This window comes from Chlamydotis macqueenii, chromosome 3 (assembly GCF_036417535.1).
Source record: "Chlamydotis macqueenii isolate bChlMac1 chromosome 3, bChlMac1.mat, whole genome shotgun sequence".
Taxonomy (NCBI): Eukaryota; Metazoa; Chordata; class Aves; order Otidiformes; family Otididae; genus Chlamydotis; species Chlamydotis macqueenii.
The window spans coordinates 70,410,622-70,434,740 of NC_141558.1; the positions used below are offsets into that span (position 1 = coordinate 70,410,622).

The following is a 24,119-nucleotide window of genomic DNA, read 5'->3' on the forward strand; positions in this document are numbered from 1 at the left end:
AGGATTTAGTCCTGCTTTCCAAGGAAAAATAGAGAGGCATGAAGTGTCTTGCCCATGGCCTGCACCGAGTCAGTCACAGAATATCACCTTTCTCCCTTCTAGAAAGTCTTTCAGATTGGATAACTCTGTCTTGCAACACTGGGGCTTCAGACTCTCTAATTGAGAGTAGCCTCCAGGAAAGGTGAATGGGTGAGTGCAAAAGAATGTTTTCCAACCAAGGTGCAACTTGGAAGAAACAAAATTAAGCTATTTCTAATTAAAACACAACAGGTCTTGCCCACTTGTCCTGGTTCATGGCTAGGATGGAGTTAATTTTCACCTGAGCTGGGAGAGGAACTGGAGCTGGTGGCACCTGTGACTGGGGGACACAGCTGGGATAGGCTACTAACTAGCCAACAGTTGGGATGGTTTACCCAAATTAGCCCAAGAGCTATTCCATCCCATGTGACATCATGCTTAGTGTATAAGTGAGGAGGGTGCTGAAGGGACCTTCTTGCTATTTGGTAGGAAGCTAGGCTTCAGGATTCAGTTTGACTTATTGTACTGTAAATTATGCGCTTAAGTATTTTCTGGTTTTTTTTGTTTGTTTGTTTATTTTCTATCTCTTTTTTTCCCCTCTGTTGTTCTCTTAAACATTTTTTTCCATGAGTTTTGCCTTCTTTTTTTTACCAATTCTCCTCCTTGTCCCCCTGGAGAGTGGGGGAGTGAATAAGAGACTGCGTAGTTTGGTCCCGAGTGGGGCTAAACTACGACAGTTATTTTGATGGACACTGTGTGGCTGAGGATTTTGGGATAAGGATATTGACTGAGAGCAGTGATGGGCAAAACACAGACTGAGCTCGGCTATAGAGCTAAATGATTGTGGGGAATTTTTGTTGGTCTAATTGCCGTGAAGGGACAAGGGCTGGTTTGTGTGTAAACTGTCCACTTTCATTCGGTGTTGTGATGATATTATTTTGGTTTTCATGTAGGGAATTCTTTTTTGTTGATGTGTGTGTATTTTAATTTTTAATTATGTGATTTGTAGAGGTGAGGGGTGGAATGTGTTGGTTTTGTTAGGAGTTGCTGTAAGAAGCTGCTAGAAGTTTCCCGTTTGTCTGGTGGACTCGGCCAGATCTAGGGTGGATCTGCCACTGGCAGGGATGAGCCAATTGGTGGCAGAATGTTTTCTGATACTGCCTCTGTGATCCTATATTTCAGAAGGAGGAAAAAAAAAAAACAAACAAAAAACCCCCCCCAAAAAAGTGAAGAAGCCGAAGTGGGGGCAGAGGGAGAGGCGTGAGCCTTGAGGCCTTCACCCTCTGGCCTCCCACTAGGCAGGTGTCTGGGCCTGACTCAGCCTGGCTTGGCTGTGAGAAGTGGTTAGGAGATGTGAAGAGAACCTGAGAGGCATCTGCCTGAGCCAATTGTAAAGAATTACTTGAGAGGAGTGGCTGCAGATGCCAAGGTAAATGAAGGAGGAGGAGTAATGTTTCTCCTAACAGATATTACCCTGCAGCCCGTGGTGAAGACCATGGTGAAGCAGGCTGTCCCCCTACAGCCCATGGAGTCCATGGAGAAGCAGAGATCCACCTGCAGCCTGTGGAGGACCCCACGCTGGGGCAGGTGGATGCCTTAAGGAGGCTGTGGCCCATGGAGGGCCTGCTGGGGCCGCCATTCTGGAGGGACTGCCCCCCGTGGAAGAGATGACCCACGCCGGAGCAGTTCACGAGAGATTGTAGCCCGTGGGTGGGACTCCACAGTGGAGCAGGGGAGGAATGCGAGGAGTTCTTCCCACAATGAGGAAGCGGCGGTCTAAAGCGACATGTGATGAACTGACCATAACTCCCATTCGCTCTTCCCCTTGTGCAGCTCGGGGTGGGAAAAGTAGTAGAGATAATGTTAAGCCTGGGAAGAGGGAGGAGTGGGGGGAGGTTATCTTGTTCTCTGTCTCATTCTCCTGCTTTGGTTTTAGTAATAAATGAATAGTTTTCCCCAGGTCGAGTCTGTTCCGCCCGTAGCAGTAACTTTAAAGATTTCTCCCTGTCCTTATCTCAAACCTCGAGCCTTTTTTTCTTATATTATCTCTCCCTATTCTCTCAGAGGTGGCGGTAGTGAGAGAGAGACTGTGTAGTCTGGTCCTGATCTGGGCTGAACTAGGACAGCCGGGCAGAGGGAGGAGGGTGGGGGGGAAGTTGTTTTTCTCTTCCTCATTTTTCTGCTTTGGTTTTAATAATAACAAATAAATATTTTTTACCCAAGTCAAGGACTTCCCTCTCCAGCCTCTGAAAGAGGGAGGCAAAAGAAAAGCAGTACTGAGTTTCCTCATTTCTTAGAAAAAGCATTGCTGCATTGTGTGATCACATTAGCGTGCAACTGTTATGCTTTGGAACAACAAAGGGATGTTACCCAGCTCCAGCAAAATTTCTAGCCCTTTCTAAGCGCACAGCCACCCTGTCCAGCACTCTCCGCTTACAAAGTGTTTTCTGGTCTCTGCAGGCTTTGGCCCACTGCCTGTCAATGGGACAGTTTCCCTTTCCCCCAGCACGAGCAATGCACGCAGGGAGAGTGCTTGCACCGCCTTGAGGAAGCGGGTCAACAGGCCCTCACTGCCCAGCATCCCTGTCAGCAGCCAGGGTGCGAGTTCCGCACGCAACTCCTCAGGTGAGCCGGCTCCACTGCAGCCCTCGCACCAGCTCTTTCCTTGCACAAGGAGCACAAACTGCCTCAATCCTCAACCACAGGTAGAATCTTGCATCCAAAGCCTGTCCTGAGGCTTGAGAGAAAACCTACTTTTCTTTTTAGCCACTCGCTGTCTTGGCCCTCTGCCTGTCTGAACCTGCAGCCAGTTTCTGCTATTGCAGCAAGGGTTGTCTCCGCATGGAAATTAGTGACTTGGTACAATCATGCCATTGCACGTAGACTGCCTAACAGCTTCTAGCCTCTCTCATCCCACCACCTGCAATGCAAACTGGGAGCAAGCAGTGCCTCTTTGGTCACCCCACCCAAATACATTGGCTGTGTGTAGCAGATGGTGCACACGAGAGGCTGCCTGCTGCTCCCAGGCTGCTTGCTACCTGCAATAGATATACAGCAGGTAGTGAGTACAGAGTGATGCTCGTCTCTCCTTTGTGGCTTGCCTAACTCATGTTACCACCCTGAGTAGCATGAGTTAAGAAAAAGGGAGCGAGGAGGGATGCTTGGGATGCTCTTTTCTGGTGATGCTACTCTGGTTTTCAACAAGGACCAGAATTAGCTTGATTCTGTGCAATATTTATACTCAGTACTTTTAGACAGCTCAGCTGTTTTCATCTACACTTTAGAAAATGAGCTGTTGAGGGCAAAACATGAAGGTTTTTTGACCTTGACAAATAAGTTTCATAACAAATGCGTTTCTCACCTGAATTTTCTCATAGCTTGTATATTTATCATCAAGAGAGCATGTTTGCCAAAAAATTCCATCTATATTTCTATATTTCTATTCTCAGTTCCCATCTAGAAGGCTTTTATGTCACAGCCATCTAGACTAGAAATGGCATTTTTCCCCTAGGGAAAGCTCAGGCATTGCAGTTTGCAAACAAGTACATTTGATGCCAAACAAATTTCACCTCAGCATCTTTGAATGGGTGGGTACCTCTGAAATAGCCAATATTGCCAACACTTGCAAAACAGCAAAATCCATAAACCAGTACTTTCCCAATAGGATGCCAGAATGTATGTGCACTCAGCTGCCTGCCATCTAGAGTCCTTGGCGTAAATGGAAAGGGAGGCACTGCCAGATTTAGAGGGCCAGGTATCACTGTTCCCTGGTGCTTGCTCCTTGGGCATTTGCCCGAGCCCAGCAGGACTCGGTTGCTCAGGCTTGGTGCTGGCTGGGGGCAGCTGGAGGTGTTTCCTCAGAAAGTGACAGGGTGCCTCTGTCCCCAGCGCTCCAGGTACCAGGGAGGTGACACAGGGAGGTGTGCGCACATCTCGGGAGCTTACTCCTGAGCTAGCAAGTCCTGCTGTGCGGCACTGGCTCCCAGCGAGCGTGAGCTCTGTGGCACTATGAATCTGCAAGCTGGCTGCGGTACCTAGATGGACTTGGGAGCTGGCTCTGTGTGTGCAATTTTCAGGTTGACAGCAGGAGCTGGTGCCCAGCTGGGGATGACTGGGAGGTGGCTGGGTGCTGGGGAAAGCAATGAGCCAGACAGCAGGGAAGTCTCTGAACCAATGCCAGTTTGGACCCACGTGCCGTCTTGGCTGGGAGACTGGGTTGCTTGCGGTCTGCTCAGAGGTGGGGTGCTTTCCTGCGGGGTATGCAATGCTGGTGTCTGACCCTCTCCTTACAGCAAACTCGCTGCCAGCCATGGCTCTGGACTTTCTGGAGTGGGGAGAGGAGCCAGAGTGTGGGGATGCCTGGGAAGCCAGACCCTTCCCTCGCCCACAGCAGGAGCTGCTCAACGTGCTCACATGGCTCAGCAGCGACGACTGGTAAGAAAGCTCCCTGTCCACTCTCTCTCCCTCTCAGGGTGCAGGTAAGTTAGAACTGTCTTCTTCTCATGCCTCTGAGCCCAGGCAGCCCAGATGTGCAAAGGGAACTTGTGAAACCACTCCAAAGCAGTCACAGTACGGGGCACCTACTGGGAGTTGCTGTTTCTGGGAAACGGACTGAGACATGGTGCAGAGTTGCTCAGCCTGTCATTTCTCCTGAAGGGCTCATGGCAGTAGACAAGGAAAAAGAACAAAAGTCCTTTAGGCATGTTGCCTGTATAGATTTCAACTTTTTCCTCCTCACTGTTTCATCTGGGCCAAAGATGGTTTGTTGATAATCGCAGTGCGTCCTGAAATGAGACACAGACAGGAGGAGACTCCACACATTTCAGATGATAGCGGTTGCCTTTTTCATTTCTGGGTCAGCACACACTCACTAGGGCTCCATTCACACTGGGATAACCATGACAAATCTTCCATGATGCATCTCCTTGTTCCATGGCTTTGTTTTGCCCCTTTGCCCTTGCTTTTCCCTCTTCCTGTCTGGTGCCCTGTGAGGTGCAGAAAGCTGCTGCAGGCGTGGGGTTGTGGGTTACACTCAGGGACCGCAGAGGGGATGGGTTCCCAGTCCAACCCTGCAGCCCCAGTGAACCAGTGACTGCATCCTGTGCCGTCATGTAGCTCAGGTCCCTCACAAAGAAAGTGCAGAAAGTGGTGGCTTTCACTACTTTTAAATAACATGGTGCTGTTGTCATGTTATTTTAAGTAGGGATTTTCTGGAAAATCCAGTGTTTCAACTCTTCTTGCCCAGGTGTGGAATCTTTAAAGACATGCTGTTTTTTTTCAGGGAGGATGGTGTGGTGCGGGGGGACAGAAGTAGAGTGCAGAGTGCAAAGTCAGCTATGGAGTGGCAGTGCTGTCCCTCACCCCTGAACTGCCCTCTGGGTATGGCAAGGTGGGACATGCCCCAGTAAGAGCCAGGTGGGGCTGTATCTCAAGGACAGGGGACAGGGAGGTTGCAAGAAACAAAACAGGGGCACAGTCTCCCAGCTTGTAGGAAGCAGGGACACACGGACTGTGCATGCCAGGGATTTCGGAAAGGCTGTCTTCTTTAGTGGCCACCGACTAACCCATTCACTCTGGAACCATGTAGTTGCCTTTCGCATTTCTGTACGCTTTTGACCACCACAGCATCCTGTGGAAATGAGTTCTGCGTTTTAATTGAGTGCTGTATGTGAAACACTTCCCTTTGTTTGAGCCAACACCCTGGTAATTTCAGAGGGTGCTGCCTAGTCCTTGGCTTGTGAGTAAAATGAATGTTTTGCCTTTCAGGCAGCAGAAGATGAAGGGACTCTTAAGCATCAGATGCCTGGCTATCTGCCACTCCAAAGTCCTTCTCTGTAGACTTCATGATGTTTCCTTGGCAGTTACCAAAGAGGTAAGAACATTGTGTTTCTGTCCCACGTACCTCGTGCATGGGGTGTAGAGATGTGCTTGTTCACATGCGTGCTCAGCGTCTGCCTTCATTGTTGTTTTGAGACCACATTTTTCTTACAGCTGTGTCCCCTAGCTATATGATCTGTCTGTACATACAGCTCTATCTCCTGGGATGTAGGGCACCTGTGTCTCTCCCTTTTGAGCTCGGTGTCATTATAGTGCAATATACACATGCAGAGGCTGAGGCACTAATGAGGCGATTTGCCACAGCCCAAATCTCTGCCCAAGGTGTAATTAAACACCCCAGTTTTTGTCTCCCAGTTTCCTCCTGCTTCCGCCTTCTCCCCAGCATCTTGGGGGATTGACTGCAGGTATTTAATTTCCACTGTTTCCTGATGATGTCTTCTCCTTCTTCCTTTCTGTGTGCTTTTCCATATTTTGCCCTTTCCATTGATCTGTTGCCTCCTTGTATGGTGGAGTTTTGCACTGCAGCAACTGGGTGCTTGAAGCTGCCTGGCTGTGGGGTTTGCAGGTCGGTCACACACAGCTTCACGATCTTCTCGCTCAATTGACAGAGGAGTCTCAACCTGAGCTCCCTAATAACATCTGTGGCTCTGTTTCCAACCCAGCACTCATCTGTGACCTGAACCAGCTGCCTTGTACTCTTACTACACAATAGCCAAATAGATTAAATTTTCCTTTTCTTGCAGAAGACAGGAAGACTCAGCTCATTTCCATGAAAACCAGGCCTTCTAGGCAACATTTAATGATCTTGGAGGCTTGAATGGCCCTGTGTTGTAGGACTCTTCAAACCTTCCTGTTCAGATATGCAGGACTCGGGTTCTCCCCCTCTGAGGTCTGCGTTAGGAGAAGCCCTTTCAGCTTAGCTCTTATTTTCTGTTTCCTGGTTGAGTGCTCCAAACTGCCAGTGCTGCATTTTTGGACAGGAGGAAAGTACTGCTCTTCCTCTATCTTGTCTTTACGAATTAGGCCTTTATGGTTTAAAAACAGCTTTTTCTTTAATTTTTTTCTTTCTTTGTATTCAATAAAAGGGCCTAAAATGAAAGCAGTGCACATTATGGGCTAAGCAGCACAGTTTGTTCTAGGTGAAACAACATTTTTTAGGCCTGTATTCTCATTAAAATTGAATTGTAAAAGTGGGCCTGAGGCCAGAGAAGAATGTCGTGTCAGTGCAAGTGTTTTTCTGTACTTGTGCTCTTCTGCTCTTACCGTGCTCTTATGTTCCACCTGGACACAGTGAGAAGTCCTGTTGTTTCCTGGGGCTTTTGTCTAGGAGAGCTGATTTTCTTTACCAGGTGGTTGTTATATTTCCCCTCATGACTTCCCCAGGTGAACAACCTCCGCTCAAAGGTGTCTCGCTGTGCAATCATCACTCTTGGAGAGCTCTTCAGGACCATGAAGCAGCACATGGACCAGGAGGTGGATGAAGCTGCTCAGGTCTTGCTCCAGAAGATGGGGGACTCCAGTGAGTTCATTCAGAAAGCAGCCGATCGATGCCTGGAGATCATGGTGGGGAGCGTGACTCCGGCACGAGCAATGGGTGCTGTCATGGCTACTGGAGTCCGGTAGGTCGTTCTTTTCTTTGTGATATCCTTCACCTTGAATTGTGTGGGTAGGGGGAAGGGATGGGAGGCAGAAGGGGAATGATGGGAGGGAAAGGTCCTTTCTCCTGCATCTTCTGTGAACTTGGTGATTAGATTCTCGCTCCCTTTCTCTTGTCATCTGCTTCTGCCCTACTGCAGCCTATTTGTTCTCCCAGTCTGTCAATGCTGCCTAGAGGTGGTGAATGATTGGGAAGCGAAAGTTCCTGCAAAGGGTGGTGATAGAGCCTTGTGGCTTTGTGGGAAGAGGGACAGTAGCAATGCCAGCGGTGAGCGCCCTTTGATAAATCACAGTGCTAACTACAGAGGTGCTGGGGAAAAGCATGCATCATCATTATGCCATTAACTTGAGAATTAGCGAGGCTAATAGCTGAGAGACATAGCATGTAGGGGAGGAACCACTGGGTGCAGCACAGTCTGCTCAAGCAGGGTAGCTCGTACTGAGGGGAGTCTGTCTGACCATTGTGTCCTTAGAGCTCCCCTTTCTCTTCACATTGACGCGGCATGTTAGCCTTGTGATGGTGAGCCACTTTTCAGGTGCCTTCACAGGCTGACACCTGTGGGATACCTGAGGTAAATGCTGCCTTAAAATGTTAGTGCTGTGCCTCACAGTTTCAAATAGGCACCCTCTAGAACGGATAACCTGGCTAAAATGACTACTACCCTTTCCTCAGCTTTGGAGAAGGGGAAAACATTCAAACGTACTTCTTGGCGAGCCTCAAAGAACAAACTGGCTGCATTGCTGGATATTCTGCAGCTTTATGCTCCATAGGGCTTCCCCCCCACCCCCATTCGTTTTTTCCTAGGGTCTGCAGATTTGGAGATAAAATGGGTCGAATAAGCCCCAATACCTGCTGCAGTTCTGTCCATGTAGTGGCAGCCCTCTGACAAGTCAGCATGAGCTGTCTTTCATTTGCCTCTTTCTCAGAGTTAATTTCAGGAAAGAAATTAAGTAGCCACTAGTCCAGGGAGATGGAATTCCTCCCTCTTCCTTGAGGTAGCCCCTCTGTGCAATGCCAGCTTTGTGTTCATCTGAGGACAGACTCTTCTACAGGTGGCTAAAACTGCAGCGAGAACACGCGCCTCCTTCCCCCAGCAATGATGGGGACCATGCTGTGACCGAGGCCTGTGCTTCTGGCCCTCCTTTTCCCTCTGCCCCAGTGTTTGTTCTCTTGTTTGCAGGCACCGCAACGTGCTGGTGCGGAAGAGCGCAGCCCAACACCTACTGACTGTGATGGATAGAATTGGAGCTGAGAAGCTCCTGTCGGGCACGCGTGACAGTACCGAGCTGCTGGTGTGCACGCTGGTGAAACTTGCTCAGGACCGTCATCAGGACACAAGGTGATGATCTTCATTTCATCTTCTAAAATTTGAAACCTGCTTGATGTGTGGCTATAAATGGTAAACCCACAAAAGGGTGGAAGGTAAAGGCCATGTTAAGAAAGTTACTTCACGGTGTGGATGATGTTGTCTGGGGAAATGACTGGACTGGGGAACATGAAGTTGTCCAGCAAGAAGGACTGTTGCCAAAATCCTCTGACTTGAGTGGTTCTTTATTCAGCTTAGCTGAGCTCAGATTGGTCAGTTGTAGTAGTTTAGCCCTGCTTGGGACCAAGCTACATGCTCTCTCACTCCCCCCACCCTCCGAGACAAGAGGGGAAAGATAATACAACAGAAAGGCTCGTGGTTTGAGATAAGGACACAGAGAGATCATTAAATTACTGTTAAGGGCAAAACAGACTTGACTTGGGGAAAAATATGTATTTATTATTAAAACCAAAGCAGGATAATGAGAAAGAGAACAAAACATCTTCCCCCCCCGCCCCTCCTGCTGCCCAGCCTTAACTTAATTTCAATTATCTCTACCTCCTTCCCGCCCCAAGCGGCACAGGGGTGAAGAGGAAATCAGGGTTATAGTCAGATCATCACATGTCACTTTCTGCAGCTCCTTCCTACTTGGGGGAAGAACTCCTCACATTCCTCTCCTGCTGTAGCGTGGGGTCCCTGCCATGAGCTACATAAGCTTCATGAGCTTCATGAGCTTCATGAACTGCTCTGGTGTGGGTCATTTTTCCACGGGGTGCAGTCCCTCCGGAACTGGCTGCCCCAGTGCAGGCCCTCCACAGGCCACAGCCTCCTTTGGGCATCCGCCTGCCCCTGTGTCCTCCATGGGCTGCAGGTGGATCTCTGGTCCTCCGTGGGCCTCCATGGGCTGCAGGGAGGCTGCCTGCCCCATCATGGTCATCACCACAGGCTGCTGGGGAATCTTGGCTGGAAGCAGCATTACTCCTCCTTCTCCTCCTTTTTCACTGACCTTGGCATCTGCAGCCGCTCCTCTCACAAGGAATTCTTCATAATTTGCAGGCAGACACCTCTCATGTTCTCTTCACATCTCCTCTCTCCACTTCTTGCAGCCGGAGTGGGCTGTGTCGGGCCCAGACGGCCGCCCAGCAGGAGGCCAGAGGGTGAGGGTCGCAAGGCCCACAAGGCTCACGCCTCCCCCTCTCTGCCCCCTGCTTCAGCATCTTCACATATTCTTCCCTTTTTTAAAATTATTTTTCTCCTTCTTAAATACATTATCACAGAGGTGTTATGAGGGAACATTCTGTCACCAGTTGGCTCAGCCACGGCCAGAGTGGGTCCGCCCTAGGCCTGGCTGAGTCCACCGGACAAAGGGGAGACTTCTAGCAGCTTCTTATAGCAGCTGCCACCGTAGCCCCCCGCACTAAACAAAACCAACACATCAGTCAAACTGAAGTGTTGGCCACTCTTCATCACTGAATGATCATCACTGAATTTCTTCCTGGTAAGATTAAGACTGTCCTAGAACAATTCCAGCTGCCTTCAGCCAATGTATTCAGTCTTTCTAAATCCCTCTGCAGATTTAGTTGCCTATGGTAGTAACTAATTTTTCTTCACAACCATTCTATAACGTTGTCAGTTGCTGAATGATCTACAAATTTCCTCTTGAGGACAGGTGTACTTTCATAGTTGTAAAACCAAACCAAAAAACCCTTATTTTGATTCTTAATTCATATTCCCGTTACTAGATGACAAGAGCACATGAGCAACTAGCAGCTTGTGTACATACATGTAGTATAGAACAATAAATAGAAAGCATGAGGTGGTTTGTCCTAGCTTCTCTGCCAGATCAAGAAAGGCAAATTATTGTGCAATGGCAGCGAGGGACTCCAAATAAGCCATGAGAGCAAAGCAGATGTGCTTTGCTCATCCCATGGGTTCCTGCAATCCCACAGAAGCATACCTACAATTTCAGAGTCAAATTGTCTTTTCCTGTTGCCCTGTGTTCTCCTCTTCCTTCTTGTTATCAGCTGGCAGCATTGTGCAGCGGCAGTAAGTGGAGGTAAATATCTTACTTTGTTGAATGTGTCATACCCTCTCAAGAAGAGGATGCCATCCTAAGGGACCTTGACAGGCTGGATAGGTGGGCCCATGCAAACCTCATAAGGTTCAACAAGGCCAAGTGCAAGGTCCCGCACATGGGTCGGGGCAATCCCAGGTACAAATACAGGCTGGGTGGATAATGGATTGCAAGCAGCCCTGAGGAGAAGGACTTGGGAGTGCTGGTGGACAAGAAGCTCAACGTGAGCTGGCAGTGCATGCTTGCAGCCCAGGAAGTCAACCACATCCTGGGCTGCATCAAAAGAAGTGTGGCCAGCAGGTTGAGGGAAGTGATTCTGCCCCTCTACTCTGCTCTTGTGAGACCCCACCTGGAGTACTGCGTCCAGCTCTGGAGCACTCAGCACAGGAAAAACATGAACATGTTGGAGTGACTCCAGAGGAGGACCATAAAGATGATCAGAGGGCTGGAGCACCTCTCCTGTGAGGACAGGCTGCGTAGGGGCTGTTCAGCCTGGAGAAGAGGAGGCTCCAAGGAGACCTTATAGCGGTCTTCTAGTACCTAAAGGGGGCCTACAGGAAAGATGAGGAGAAACTCTTCAGTAGGGCCTGTTGTGATAGGACAAGGGGTAATGGTTTTGAAATAGAGGGAGGTAGATTCAGACTGAACAGTAGGAAAATTTTTTTTACACTGAGGGTGGTGAAACACTGGGACAAGTTGCCCAGAAAGGTGGTGGATGTCCCATTCCTCGAAACATTCAAGGCCAGGTTGGGTGGGGCTCTGAGCAACCTGATCTGGTTGGAGATGTCCTTGCTCCCTGCAGGGGGGTTGGACGAGATGGCCTTTGAAGGTCCCTTCCAACCCAAACCATTCTATGATTCTCTGAAGGTATTGCACATGACAAGTTTAAACTATCAGCTTATTTTATTAACACTTTTCCTTTGTTTCTTCACAAGGCTAGGGAGAAAAGACTGTAATAGTTTGTAGAAAAAGCAGTCATTCATTTCTCTCTTCCCTGTGTTAGGTGTTGTGGCCGGAAGATGCTGACTATCTTGATGAGTCATCAAAAATTTGAAAGAGATTTGAAACAGTCTGTCCTGTCACGTGACTTGGAAGAGGTTATGGCAACAATTAAGCAGAAAGTGAGTGCCTGGCAGGAGAAATGCAAGTGCTGACATTGCTAATAGGAGATTAAACATAGCTCATCTTTCTCGATCTCCTCCTTCTCTTGCTGAATCCTTTTGCTCCTGGGAATGAACTGTTGATCTGTAGCCTGTTTCTCTGCAGACCGTGAAGGAACTAGTATGGTTAGAAATCAAGTGGGTGTATTTTGACTATCATCCACAAACAGGAAAGGGAAGTAAGAGAAAAGGCTTTTACCTTCAAGCATAAAAAACCCCAACACGACCCCCCACCCTCCCAATAAAGCAAGCAAGCGAGAATAGTGCTTCTGAAGAGAAGAGAGTCTCTGGGGCAGACGAGGGAAGTAGTAGTGCCAAGAAAAATTCCAAATATACAAAAGATGCGCAAGACATGACCAGTACATATATTGTCTGTATTCTGGGAAGGCGGCCATGCTGTCATGCACTGTGGTGCTGGAAGAAGCTTTGTGAATTCAACATCCAATGGGAAATCATCCCAATATTTTTTCCTTCATTCTCTTCCTTTCACATTCTAGAAAGGAATATAGCTTTGTGCAGGAACGGGGAGAGTGAGTGTGAACCAATTCAACTCAAAACACAAGGGGCCAACCTCCAGAGAGTCACAGTGCTTCCTGCTATTCCCTTTAAGAAAGCTTCCTGCTATTCCCTTAGGAATGTTCCCCACCACCTGTGCTTAAGGCGAATGAATTCAGTATTTTACACTGCTGCCCAGCATGCTAGCACCTATAACCTGCCTTGGGTTATTGAAAACAAAGAGTAGACATCAGTGAATCTCTGGCGTGTTACCCTCTCCAAGTTATGAAATGTTTTGCTGAGCCTTGTTTGGGAGCAGTGATCCTGGTTCTAACTTGTGTTTTAAACAAGTAATTTCCTCTTTGATTGTCTCTAGATTCATGGCTTTTTATGTATTTCTGTAGGAGAGAGAAGACCATAAATGGGAACCTCCATCTGCCAAGGACTCCACAAAGTCTAAGAACAGTGACTTGACGATGCCCCAGGACAACTCGCCTTCTGACGGAGGGTACTGAGCACTTCTGGTCTATCAGACAAAGCACATGACATCCATGTCTCTTCCTCAGCAGAATCTCTCTGGTGGAGAAGAGCTGTGCCAGAGATTGTTTCCTTGCCTCACAAATCTTCTGTGATAAAGAATGTCTCCTTCTGCATGAGGCTGAACACAACTTCTCCGGAGGGTTTTCCACAAAAACTGAGAGACAGGAAGAGACACGCACTGGTTGCAGCTCAATAGATCCAGTGCAGTGGCGAGGACAGTGTTATGGACACAGTGAGAGGGTCCTGACTCTGCTGTTTGGCTTGGGACAATAATTTTAATCAGGGTATTCTTATCTGAGTGGAGTCTTTTTTAGATGGTGCTTTGATGAGAAGTCCCAGTCTGGAACCAAGATGCCATTTCCAAAAACTGCACTTGCCATGCATGTGGTTTGGCCTGGCTGAATCATTGCTTTCTGACCCTCAAACATTACCAGCAAGATAATTCCTGAGCAGTTCTGCTCAACAGATGTCTCAACATGGACTTAGAGGCTCCCCATGCTCATGGCAAAGAGAGGTGGATCCAAGGGAATTGTTCCCCTTGGCTTTGTTAAGCTACGGATCCAGTCCCTAGTGAAGCAAGAATGTGAGCGTAGTAGTGGGGTGGCTGGCTTCTGCTTTTATTTCTGTTACTGATCCTCTGCATCCTTTCCGATCTGCCCCTTAACCTCTTTGTGTTTGATCCATCAGTTCAGATGCATCTGAGCTATCTATCCAGATTCCCACACCTGCTGTAGAGACACCTCTCCAGAGTAATTAATTTCCTTACAACACAGGCACCTCCCATAAGATGAGGCATTTAAACTGTGGGGTAGCGCCTATTTTTCCCCACGGTGGGATGGTAGATGAGTACCTGGGAAGACATCTGGAGATAAATGAGATGAATCGCACCCTGGGTGCCTTGGTTTTCCTGAGTGAGCACTAGCGATGAAGTTGCCTGCAGTCTCTCTTGTAACGATTGTCGTCAGATCCAAGTTGCTTTGCAGACGAGGATCTAGCTGAAATCACATCATTAGCAAGTCTCCTCAGATGTTTTCCTCACAATGAACTGGAAGATATTATCACCCAAAGGTCTGACCTTGGCTTTATTTTCCAGTTTGAGGTCTGGCTCTGAGGTACTCATCGTACCCCGTCAGACAGACCGTCGCATGTCATTTCGCGCTGTGGAAGAGACCAACCAGCTTACAGAGCTTTGCAAGCTCCTGACATCCAAGGAGTTTCAGACACGAATGGAGGGAGTGGTGCTCCTCCTAGATCACTGCAAAAGCAGCCCCCAGCTCATCTCCACCAACATTGCCCAGGTATGTCGGGCATCCCTATTGCTCCTTTCTCCTTGGCTCCCTTCCCAAGCCTGTACCAGTAACGTTAACTGAGTGTGTCTTGGACCTATATACTAGTTGTTTGGGACAGGCTGGTGCCTTCTCACGGAGAACAATTTAATTCAGCTCCAGGCTTCAGGGCAAGTCATTTCAGTCCAGATCTATTTCTCTGGCAGGTGCCTAGTGGTGCTTTTGCATGAGGTGATGACAATGGCCTGTTTCTGTAGCTTCTGCTGTCCCCTACAACCAGCTAGGCTAAAATAAAGGGAATCCAGCCCTGAAAGCTTGGCAATTCTTCTCTGGGGGTGAGGGAGAAAAGTATCAGGCTGGGTTGCTTTAAGAAGAAAAAACTATTTTTTAAAGGATGGTCCTGTAAACTTTATCTTGCCTTGCACTGACACAACTCTGCCTATTCACTTCTGTCCTTCTCCCTTTCCTGCTTGGGAAAGCCTGTTCTCACCTGGTCTTTCTCTTTCAAAAGAGGAGGGAAATGGGACTGAAAAAAGGACTGAACTTGCTCTAATGAGAACTGTGCGGCACATTCTAAACATTTTCTAGATGTCTACCTGTTAGCTAGACAAATGGTCTGCGCCCTGAAGAGTTCATCAGAGCTCTGCACTCTTCCAAATGCAGGTTCCGAGATGGATAACCCAAAACTTGGATCTCATCCAGCCACACTATTGGCAACATCAAAACTCCCCTCAGTACTTGAGACAACCTCATGGAAAAATGGGCATCGTAAATACCTGTTGCCATACCTTTCTAGCAAAGATGCTATTTTGCATTATTAAAATGCGATTAATTGAATGATTTATAGGTAAGGGGAAACACCACATGACCTATCCTGTCCCATGCAAACCTCTTAAAGAAAGAGAAAAATCTTTTCAACCAGCATGAGGTTGTGCAAGCACTGCAGTCAGTAGCCCACGGGGAAAGACTGACATTGTGCTAGCAAGAGCTGACCTGACAGAAAGGATTACATTCATCTTTTGCATTGCGGGGTCCCTGTTTCTGCGTCCCTTCTTAAAACAAAGACATTTGGATCCAGTTTTCATGTTTTCTGTTTTCTTAACAGATTTTTGATGTTTTTGTCCTGAGACTTCGGGATTGCAACCAGAAAGTGAACCAGCAGGCACTGGAGGGGCTGGCTTTGATGATGCCCATACTGAGAGAGGCCTTACACCCTGTGCTGGTCCCTCTGGTAGAAGTGGTCACTGAGAACCTGAACTCAAAGCACCTGGGGATTTATACGGCAGCTGTGAAGGTGCTGGAAGCATCCATTGCTCACCTAGGTAAGACTGACGTTTGCCATTGCCTCTCCTCAGCTGTGGCTCCTCCATCTCAGAGCCAAGTGAACACTGAGTCCATTGATACCTCTTGTCATCTGTGGAAATATCCAGCTGCTGCCAGATGTTTATGAAGTCCTGCCTGCTTTCTTTCTATCCCAGTGGATTGTATCCTGTTGGGATGTGCAGCTGAATGGCTGCTGCTTATCTCCTGGATCATATGTCTGGTTATTAATTCAGCAGAGAGGACGTTATAGGGCTCATTTTAAGTTCCTGCCAGAAGAGCATAAGGGAAGTGACTGGCACCTGTCATGACTGTTTTTCCCCCCTTCCTCCTCGGAGACTGCATGGATTTTGTTTTTATATGCAGTCAGTTAAGTGTCCCTCCACTGAAACAAGATGAAAGGAATGTGCTTTTTCCATGAAAAATGTGGTGGGAAGCGTGGCGCAGGGTCTTTGCTCTTGCTGAGCTTCATTCTGCAGTCTGGCAGTGGTGGCTCTGCTGACTCTGATATGGCAAGCTTTGAAGTCAGTTACTCATTTTGCAGTTTCAGGCAGTAGTTTAGCCATGTAAAGCCCAAATGAAAATGTCCTTTTGAATTCAAAGATTGAGAATTTGAATTTCAATCTCAGTCTGTGTTATGAAAGATCATATCATGGATCAGATGAAGAACAAAACGCTTGTTCCATAGTCAGCTTGGAGGTCTCCATGCGTGTGGGGTTACAAATGCCTTGGCTCCCTTCTTCCACAAGGGTATAGAGCCTATTACTGTCCCCTTTTCTGGATGCTTCAGCATGAGGCACCAAGCATGGCTGTTGATGTGAAATACGTACCTGCAGCTGGGAGGGGTCCTGATACAGGATTGGGGGTGAGGTCCCAATCTGCCCTGTGTCCTGAACCATATGGCCTGCTGCACGTTGTGTCTTCTGCTGCCTACCAGGCTCTTGCTGAAGCTCTCAGGGATCCTCAGGCTCGTTTTGGCTGGGACCAGCTGCCCTGCAGAGTGCACCTCCAGCACATCCCTTGTTGTGGTCGAAAAGCTACATGTTTGCATGCTGTGGACTGGCAATACAGTGGCATCTTCCTTCATGGGTAATGCTACAGGAGTCTATTTTGGTGTCTTTGCAGTTCACCAAAACCACTTCTAACAGCTACTGACAGTGTATTGTCTGTGTATTTGGAGTTATGCCCTTGTGATCGGCTGTAGAAACTGATTGTACGCATGAGAGTAGTATGTATTTCTTGAAAGCATGTGGCGATACTGTCCTGATGTCAGCTCCCTGATTCCCCTCACCTGGCACAGGTTTCAATTTGCCTTGATTTGGAGGCAGCAACCTAATAACAAGGGAGCCAGAAAAGCAGAAATAAAAGAATGGGAGTAAAGCAGAATGGGGTTATAATAAGGGGCTATTTTGGTTGATATTACTGATTTGCAATAATAAGTACAAGGATAGACAGCTGGGTGGCTGTCTAAGTGAAGACGGGGCTGGCAGGGTTGGTTGCAGCCAGGGGACACAGTTGAGAACCAGGCCTAAGTCTGTAGCAAGTTCTCTGTGACTCAGGTTATTCTTAGGCACTTTGTCCCCTTGAGGATCCAGCTGCAAGGATCTAGCTGAGAGGTGTTGATGTTGCTTGGTTTTCTTTTTGCATGCATTTTCACATTTCCATCAGGGAGGGAGACTAAGGCTGCTCTGTGCAGTTTGCTGGAGGTGTTTACCTCTGTCCACTGAAACCTCAGCAAAGTGTTTAAAGTTTGGTGAGATGAATCCAGGCCTGAATTTCTCTCTTGATCTTGTAGTGTGGATTCAGAAGCACACTGGTAAGACTTGTGTCACCACTGTCATCGTTGCAGCTGAGACCAGAAGTTTCCAGTCCCTGGGGCTCTCCATCTGCTGTCTACTCCAGTTCTAACTGCTGTTGAAATGTGAAATGAGATGCTGCTTGTCTGCTTTGGTACAGAAGGAGTGAACAATACCTCATGGAGTACAACTTCACTAGAGTTCAGGGACAAAGGGATTTTTGGAGGTTGCTTGTGCCCAACTTAATTTCTCAAAGGAATTGCTTTGCTTTTGGTGTGAAGGGACGCTGGCCCATCAGAGTTTCTGCAGGACAGCTTCCCGGAACACTCTACGTCATGGGCATTAGCTGGTCCTATCTATTTCCCACCTTTCTTCTTGGTCTTCTTTTTTTAAAGGGAATTGATGATTTGGCAAGTTCATTTCTTTAGAGCAAAGAGGTAAATTTCCAGCTGTAAAGGATGGCTTGTTCCAAGTGTTGTTCTGCATGGGGCAAGATGGCCATAGCCAATAACTACGTAGCCAAGGCCTGCTGGAAATTCCCTGGCTGCACAGATTTATGGCAGCTGTGAAAATGCAGCACTGGGTGAACAGGCCTGAAAAAATCAGTGTTGAAGAGGCAGGTCTTAAAGGGGAATTAACAACTTTCTCCACATCAGCTGCTTTGCAAACTCAGTGAATTTGCTGACCTGCTGCCTTTCTGCATCCCAAGTATGGAGTTGTTCCTGGTCATGAAATGGGAAGAGGGCTGTGAGACATGTACTGCTCTTGGTCCTTACCCATTTTTTGTGGTGCCTGGGAGGAGGTTGGGGAAAACTTGCAGAACCCTGCTCCCAGAGGATGCAGCAAACAGACGCCTTCAGGGTTTTGTATGGAGCTTTGTGTCATTCCCTTCTCTCCAGTTCTGAGAGACCACTGTAAATTTTCCATGCTGGCAGATGGCAGAACAGGAGCGAGGCACATCTGCCTCTCATCACACTGACTTTACCTAGGGACAGGTTCAAGCAGACAAGGTGGGACATGGTTTTTTGGTTCTGCTCATTTTTATGGGCGTTTGCAAAAATTCAAACAGGCAAGTGAATCACAAATATTTCAGAAGTCAGGATACAGGGCTTTAGTGGGGGAAGAAAGGCTCTACTGGAAGAATGCATGAGCAAAACGTGCACAGGGCATTTGAAAATCTTAACGTGACAGATGAATAGTTCCTATATGCTTAAATTCCTAAAAACCAAGCAAGAAACAGTCCCCCCTCACCCACCCAAAACTCAGATGTCCCCCTGAAAATCTCTGCAGATACTGATATTAACGATTCATTAACATTTTGTGCTCCTCCAAGATCTCCAGCTCTCAGGGCATTGTTTTTTTGAGCAGCAGCTGTAAGGTGCCTCTCTGGGGAGGAACAGCAAGTGGGAAACAGCGTCTGCCAATACTGCAAGAGTGTGAGGCAAAAAGTGAAGTGTCTGTTTAAAAAGGTGAATGAGAAGAGTGTGGTTACCAAAGCAGAAGCTTAACTGGGGTAGCAGGATCAATTCTTTACTGCACACTTGCAAGAAGATGATGAGGGACTTCCTTTTTACATCTCATGCCACAGGGAGCACTTAATAGCACAGCGCTGCTTACAACCGCTTTGGGACTTGGCTCTGCAGTCGTTCACAAAGCAGCAGGTTGCCTGCTTTCTCGGTGCCACTCCAGGTGACACCGCAGGTACCGTAGCGCATCCCACGCGCATTCTGCCTCCAAGAAAAGCTTTGCTTGGCTTTCCAAAGCAGTAAGACTGGAGACTTGCAGACCAGTCCAGGTAACAGTCTGTAAACTAAAACAAGACCCCAGATCAACCACAGGCAGCATGCGAAAAACTAAAACACATATGACAGTCGTGTATTGGGAAATCTGTTGGTTTTCCATTCTCTCTGCCAAGATCTGATGTCAGAGATGTTACAAGAGCCCCTGAGAGCGGATGGTCTTGGCAATGAGCAGTAATTCTCTCTTGTAAGAGTAGCTTGGAGTCTTGTCCCTAGATCCCAACAGGTAACTTAAAGGTTTAACACCAGCTTATCCTTAAAGTGTGAAGGGATGTGTGGACTTTTGAGCCTTCTCACCCTTTGCCTCTGAGGAGGGAGGCGGTCACTCCTGCAAAGCTCCAGGATGCAAAACCTTTTCACTGCTTACATGTGATTTAAATTTTGAGGGCCCTGATGTGAAATGTTTAACAGAGCTCCTTGTACAGCAGTCAACTTTGGATTTGCAAATGTGAAATGAGAGCTTTTCTTTTTGAATTTAAATCCTCTCAAGTAACTCAGAGTAAAGGGGCAGAAATTTCTGTTACAGAATGCAGTTACCCCCGCCCTTTCCCTTCCTCCTGTTTTTTCTTCCTTATAACCTCAGAAGAGTGAGCAGAAATAAATGCTTCTCTTTCAGATAACACATTGCTGCTGCAAGTTTTTTCCCACCGAGTGCCTTTCCTCAGCGGCCAAGCTCTGCTGGATGTCACAGAACATCTCTCAGGTATTGCCTGCTCCAGCTAACTTCCACTTTCAAGTCAAGAAGTCTTCAGAGGGAATATTTAGGGGAAATGCCGCTGAACAGACAGCGCAGTAGATCATTGAACACCAGAAGGTCCTGAGCTTGTCCCTCCTGCAAAATACACGTTCTAGGTGTGTTTGGCAGGGGCTTGTCTGGCTGCTGTGGAGGTGTGCAGCTTGTGAGATGAGAACGGTGCTTGAGCTCCAGCGCTGAGTCCTCACTGGGACATCTCAGGACCTGCCTCCAGGAAAGAGAGAGTCCAAAAATGCCCTGGCTGGCTCCTCAATTTGAAGGACAGTACAGGAAAGGTCATAGAGGTCTGTAGGAGCTCCCTTTTCTACAGCCAGTGACCATCCTTTAGAAGAAATTGTAGCTACAGGTATTCCTGAGGATCAGTTTGTTTTGTCATCACAGGATTCTTGTTTTCCTGTTGGAAACGTTGGAAGCTGTATCCTGCAGAGCCTGGGGCTCATAACATAGGTGAAAACTCAATATACATGTTACAGGCAAGGCTTTTGTGCAAGGCAGGATTTGGGGGCAGAGAGGTAGAAGTGGGCAGTTCAGCCCAACCCCGAGGTTCCCTGCCTGTCCTACAGATATGACCTTGGGCTTCAAGCATTTCAGGACATGCAAACAGTCTGTTTCTGTATCAGTGGTGTCTGACATGCTACAAATCCATCTGATAATTGATTTTTAATTGTAGCTTGCTATGTCAGCAATAGCCAAGGAATGGAAAAAATTATAATCTCAGTATATACTAGAGAAGACTATTTATAGCCTTGCTTTAATTAGGGCTAAATCCACTGCTAATTATGCCAGCATCTTTTAATCCAAAGTTTAATACACTTCACTTCTTCATTATGAATCTCAAAAGGGCATGTTTAGTGATAGCAAATATAAAAGGGCCTTTAAAGAATAATTTGAATAAAGTAAATCTCCACAAACATAGAATGTAATTTTACAGTTATTTTAATCTCTTTTTGAAATACAGCATTTGAACATCAATGGGGACTACTTTAGAGAGTGCAGATATTCTCTCTGGGATTTAGTGGGAACAGACAGCTCTTTCTCTTCTGAGGCTGCATAGTGACCACTGTGTTTAATAGCATTTAAACGCAAATTAACTGTCATTTTAAAATAGGTCCCATAACCCTTTTCCCGCTTACCAGAATTGGTTTTAGGTACTTGTGGATGACGGATGCTAGATTAACAGCATGGAGGAAATGAAGGTCCTTCCATGACAGAATATTAAACGGTCTCTGCGTAACATTTTCACAGAATAGGAAATAAGAACTTTGTCTCCAGATCATTTCAGATTTTGGTCTCTCTGCAAAATGTGCCATGCAAGGAGCTTATTGGTAGTAAATTTTTGTTTGTATTTAATATCGCTGAATTCCGAAAATAGGCTGAGATCAGACTTCAAGAGTATGAGAGGGAATGCTCTTTTTTTTTTTGTTAAATTTCAGCCCCCTTGTGTAAGATTTTTCTGTCTGTGTTCCCCTATTTCAGGGAACTTTGTGAGGGTAAGTGCCGTTAAACTTGTGAGAAGCTCAAATGCCGTGGCAATGGGGTCTGGGTAATTATCCAAGACATCCTGAAGTCTGAAAGAGCTGCTCATTAGAGGCCACCAAGTACGAGGGAAAAAAGTACTCAAATCAGACCATTCTGCCAAAGACATCAGTTTGTCACTGATGTTTCTCATGAAGCTATCAAGCAGCACACGTGTTTTGTGGGCTGGAGATTTGCAGTTTGGTACAGTACTGCCGTTTGCTGTGTGCCACTGAGCCAAGGGAACTGCCAGATTCGACTTTTGGCATTTGTCATCAAAGGTCACAAAAAAAAGTCATCCTGTTTTTTTCTTAGAAGTCTTTCAATTCCCTCTCTAAGCTGCATTTCAAAATCTTCAGCAGCTGCTTTAGACAACATCTTAATGGAAATCAACAGCAATTTGACATTTTTATCATTTGTAATGCAGAAGTGGGTAGTGAAATGACTTACATGTGTATGATTGACTTTGCTGAGCCTATCACGGGTACAAGGCCTCTGATGGGGAGAAATTTAGGTCCTCAGAGGTTGGTTGTTCTGTTCAGTGGATGATCAGCCTCCGTTGCCTGTTTCTGGATCAGCAGGCTCTTTGAGCTTGCTGATACTAGCCAGAGAAGGCTTCTGAGAACCAAAACTAAAGGTAGGTACTTGTTTGCATCAAGGTTGTTAAGAAGCTTTTCTCTCTCGCCCGACAGTGCTTGTGACATCGGTTTATCCCCAGAAACCAAAAGCTGTCAAGCGCTACGCCCTGCCTGTGCTCTGGTTCTTCCTGGGAAACAGGATCCTGCCTGTCCGAAGCGGCAATGTCAGGGCTGTGGTCGCCAAACTTGCAAAGAGCCTCTACCAAGTGATGGGCTCCAGGCTGAAGGAACATGCCACCAGGCAGCCTCAGCATGTGGTGGAAAACCTTTGTGAGATTTTGGACGTGAACATCATGTGAAGGCTTGGTGTGCCCCAGGAAGCTGACAGAGAGGTGCTGAGCAGGAAAAGTGGAGGCAAAGGTGGACATGGCAGTGGCTTTGGTTTTATTCTTTCTGAAGAACGACATTTACCTGACAGTGTTTATAGCTACAGATGTACATAGCATATTTTGATGCAGGCTTTTAAAAAATAATGAAAAGGAAGTATTTTTCAAAAGTTTTATATCTCAAGCTCATCTTTCCTAAGAAACTTGCATAGATACCAAAAAAAATAAAACCCAGGTGTAAATGCAACTTGTAACTGTCAAAAGAAAAATAATATATTTATATACGTACTTAGTAAGAGATGTGCATACATACATATATATATATATTTATATTTACTGAGTTGGAAGGCACCTTGAAGATCATGTAGTCCAACCCCCCTGCCCTGGGCAGGGACACCTTCTGCTCGACCAGGTCGCTCAAAGCCCCATCCAACCTGGCCTTGAACACTTCCAGGGATGGGGCATCCACAGCTTCCCTGGGCAACCTGTTCCAGTGCCTCACCACCCTCTCAGTACAGAATTTCTTCCTTCTGTCTAAAATAATGTGGACCAATAAAGCACTTCTGAATGGGAGATTCAGGAAACAGAGTGAGGAAGGGATGTGCCAGTCCCTCACCATGCAAAGGTTTGGAAGCACACAAGGAAGAAGTGACCAGAAAAGAGAGGAAGGGCTGAAAGCAGCAGATGTTGGTGCACCTGTATAGTCTGATATGAAAACAGCAGCCTTATCTATGTTCATGGAACCCTCCATATAGTGGCAGAGTTTTGAAAGAAAGAAAAACTGAAGTCTTGAGAAGAAGAAAAAAAATGGGAAAAGAACAGCATTAGACACACTGGGTCCATGGGAGGTGAAAAGAGCCTTGACAGGCTCTTGAAAGGTTTCAAGAACGTTGTATGAAACTGGGATGCCGAAGAATACTGCAGGGAGATCTGCCCTTCCAGGGGTCTTGGAGTCTTACGTTTAGTTGCTGCATTTATTTTATGTGTAAAGCTATACAAGATTCCAGCTTGCCAGATGCTATCATTGCATTGGGTCACCTCTTAAGGAATCTCTTTTTCTTTCTAGTACAGTACTAAAGTGGTGGAATTATTTAGTAGACTCTTCTAAAATGTTTGTTTTTCTGCTGGTTTTTGTTTTCAACTCCCAACTTTTGTAGCAGGGAGCGTTTAGAAACTCATCTTTGTGAAGTCTTTAGATGTGATCTAGACTGACTCTGAAACACCAGAGTTTCTGAAGTTCCTCCAGAACCTAGTGGAAGTCATAGTCTTTTACAAATCTGCTAAGAGTATTTTGGAGTTTAGCATCTTGAGAAATTTTTCTAAGAGCATGCAGCTGTTTTGCAAGTGTGACGGTGCTCTGCAGAGTATATGTGTGCACCTAAATGGTAAGGGTGAAACACTGGAGAATGTTAGAGGGTGGCTGAGTTTAAATAGCAAATCTTGAACTATGTCACTTCATTAAGCACCCACAGTTTGCTACAGGCTGAGATCTATGGAGGTGGTGGAAGCCCCATCCCTGGAAACGTTCAAGGCCAGGTTGGATGAGGCTCTGAGCAACCTGATCTGATTGGAGATGACCCTGCTCCTTGCAGGGGGG

General features: G+C 46.9%; 1 protein-coding gene across 1 annotated transcript in view; it reads left to right on the plus strand.

The window, feature by feature from the left end:
* The window catches only part of LOC147601299 (TOG array regulator of axonemal microtubules protein 2-like), a 30,259-nt gene extending 7,514 nt beyond the window's left edge, over positions 1 to 22,745 (plus strand). Inside the window, exons 7-17 of the mRNA XM_086744606.1 lie at positions 2,479 to 2,643; positions 4,311 to 4,452; positions 5,785 to 5,890; positions 7,240 to 7,475; positions 8,694 to 8,852; positions 11,897 to 12,014; positions 12,953 to 13,056; positions 14,188 to 14,386; positions 15,480 to 15,696; positions 19,906 to 19,992; positions 22,251 to 22,745. Coding sequence (XP_086600732.1) covers positions 2,479 to 2,643; positions 4,311 to 4,452; positions 5,785 to 5,890; positions 7,240 to 7,475; positions 8,694 to 8,852; positions 11,897 to 12,014; positions 12,953 to 13,056; positions 14,188 to 14,386; positions 15,480 to 15,696; positions 19,906 to 19,992; positions 22,251 to 22,495 — 1,778 coding nt within the window. The 3' untranslated portion in view covers positions 22,496 to 22,745. The remainder of the gene's footprint in view (positions 1 to 2,478; positions 2,644 to 4,310; positions 4,453 to 5,784; positions 5,891 to 7,239; positions 7,476 to 8,693; positions 8,853 to 11,896; positions 12,015 to 12,952; positions 13,057 to 14,187; positions 14,387 to 15,479; positions 15,697 to 19,905; positions 19,993 to 22,250) is intronic.
* The last annotated feature ends 1,374 nt before the right edge of the window (positions 22,746 to 24,119 follow it).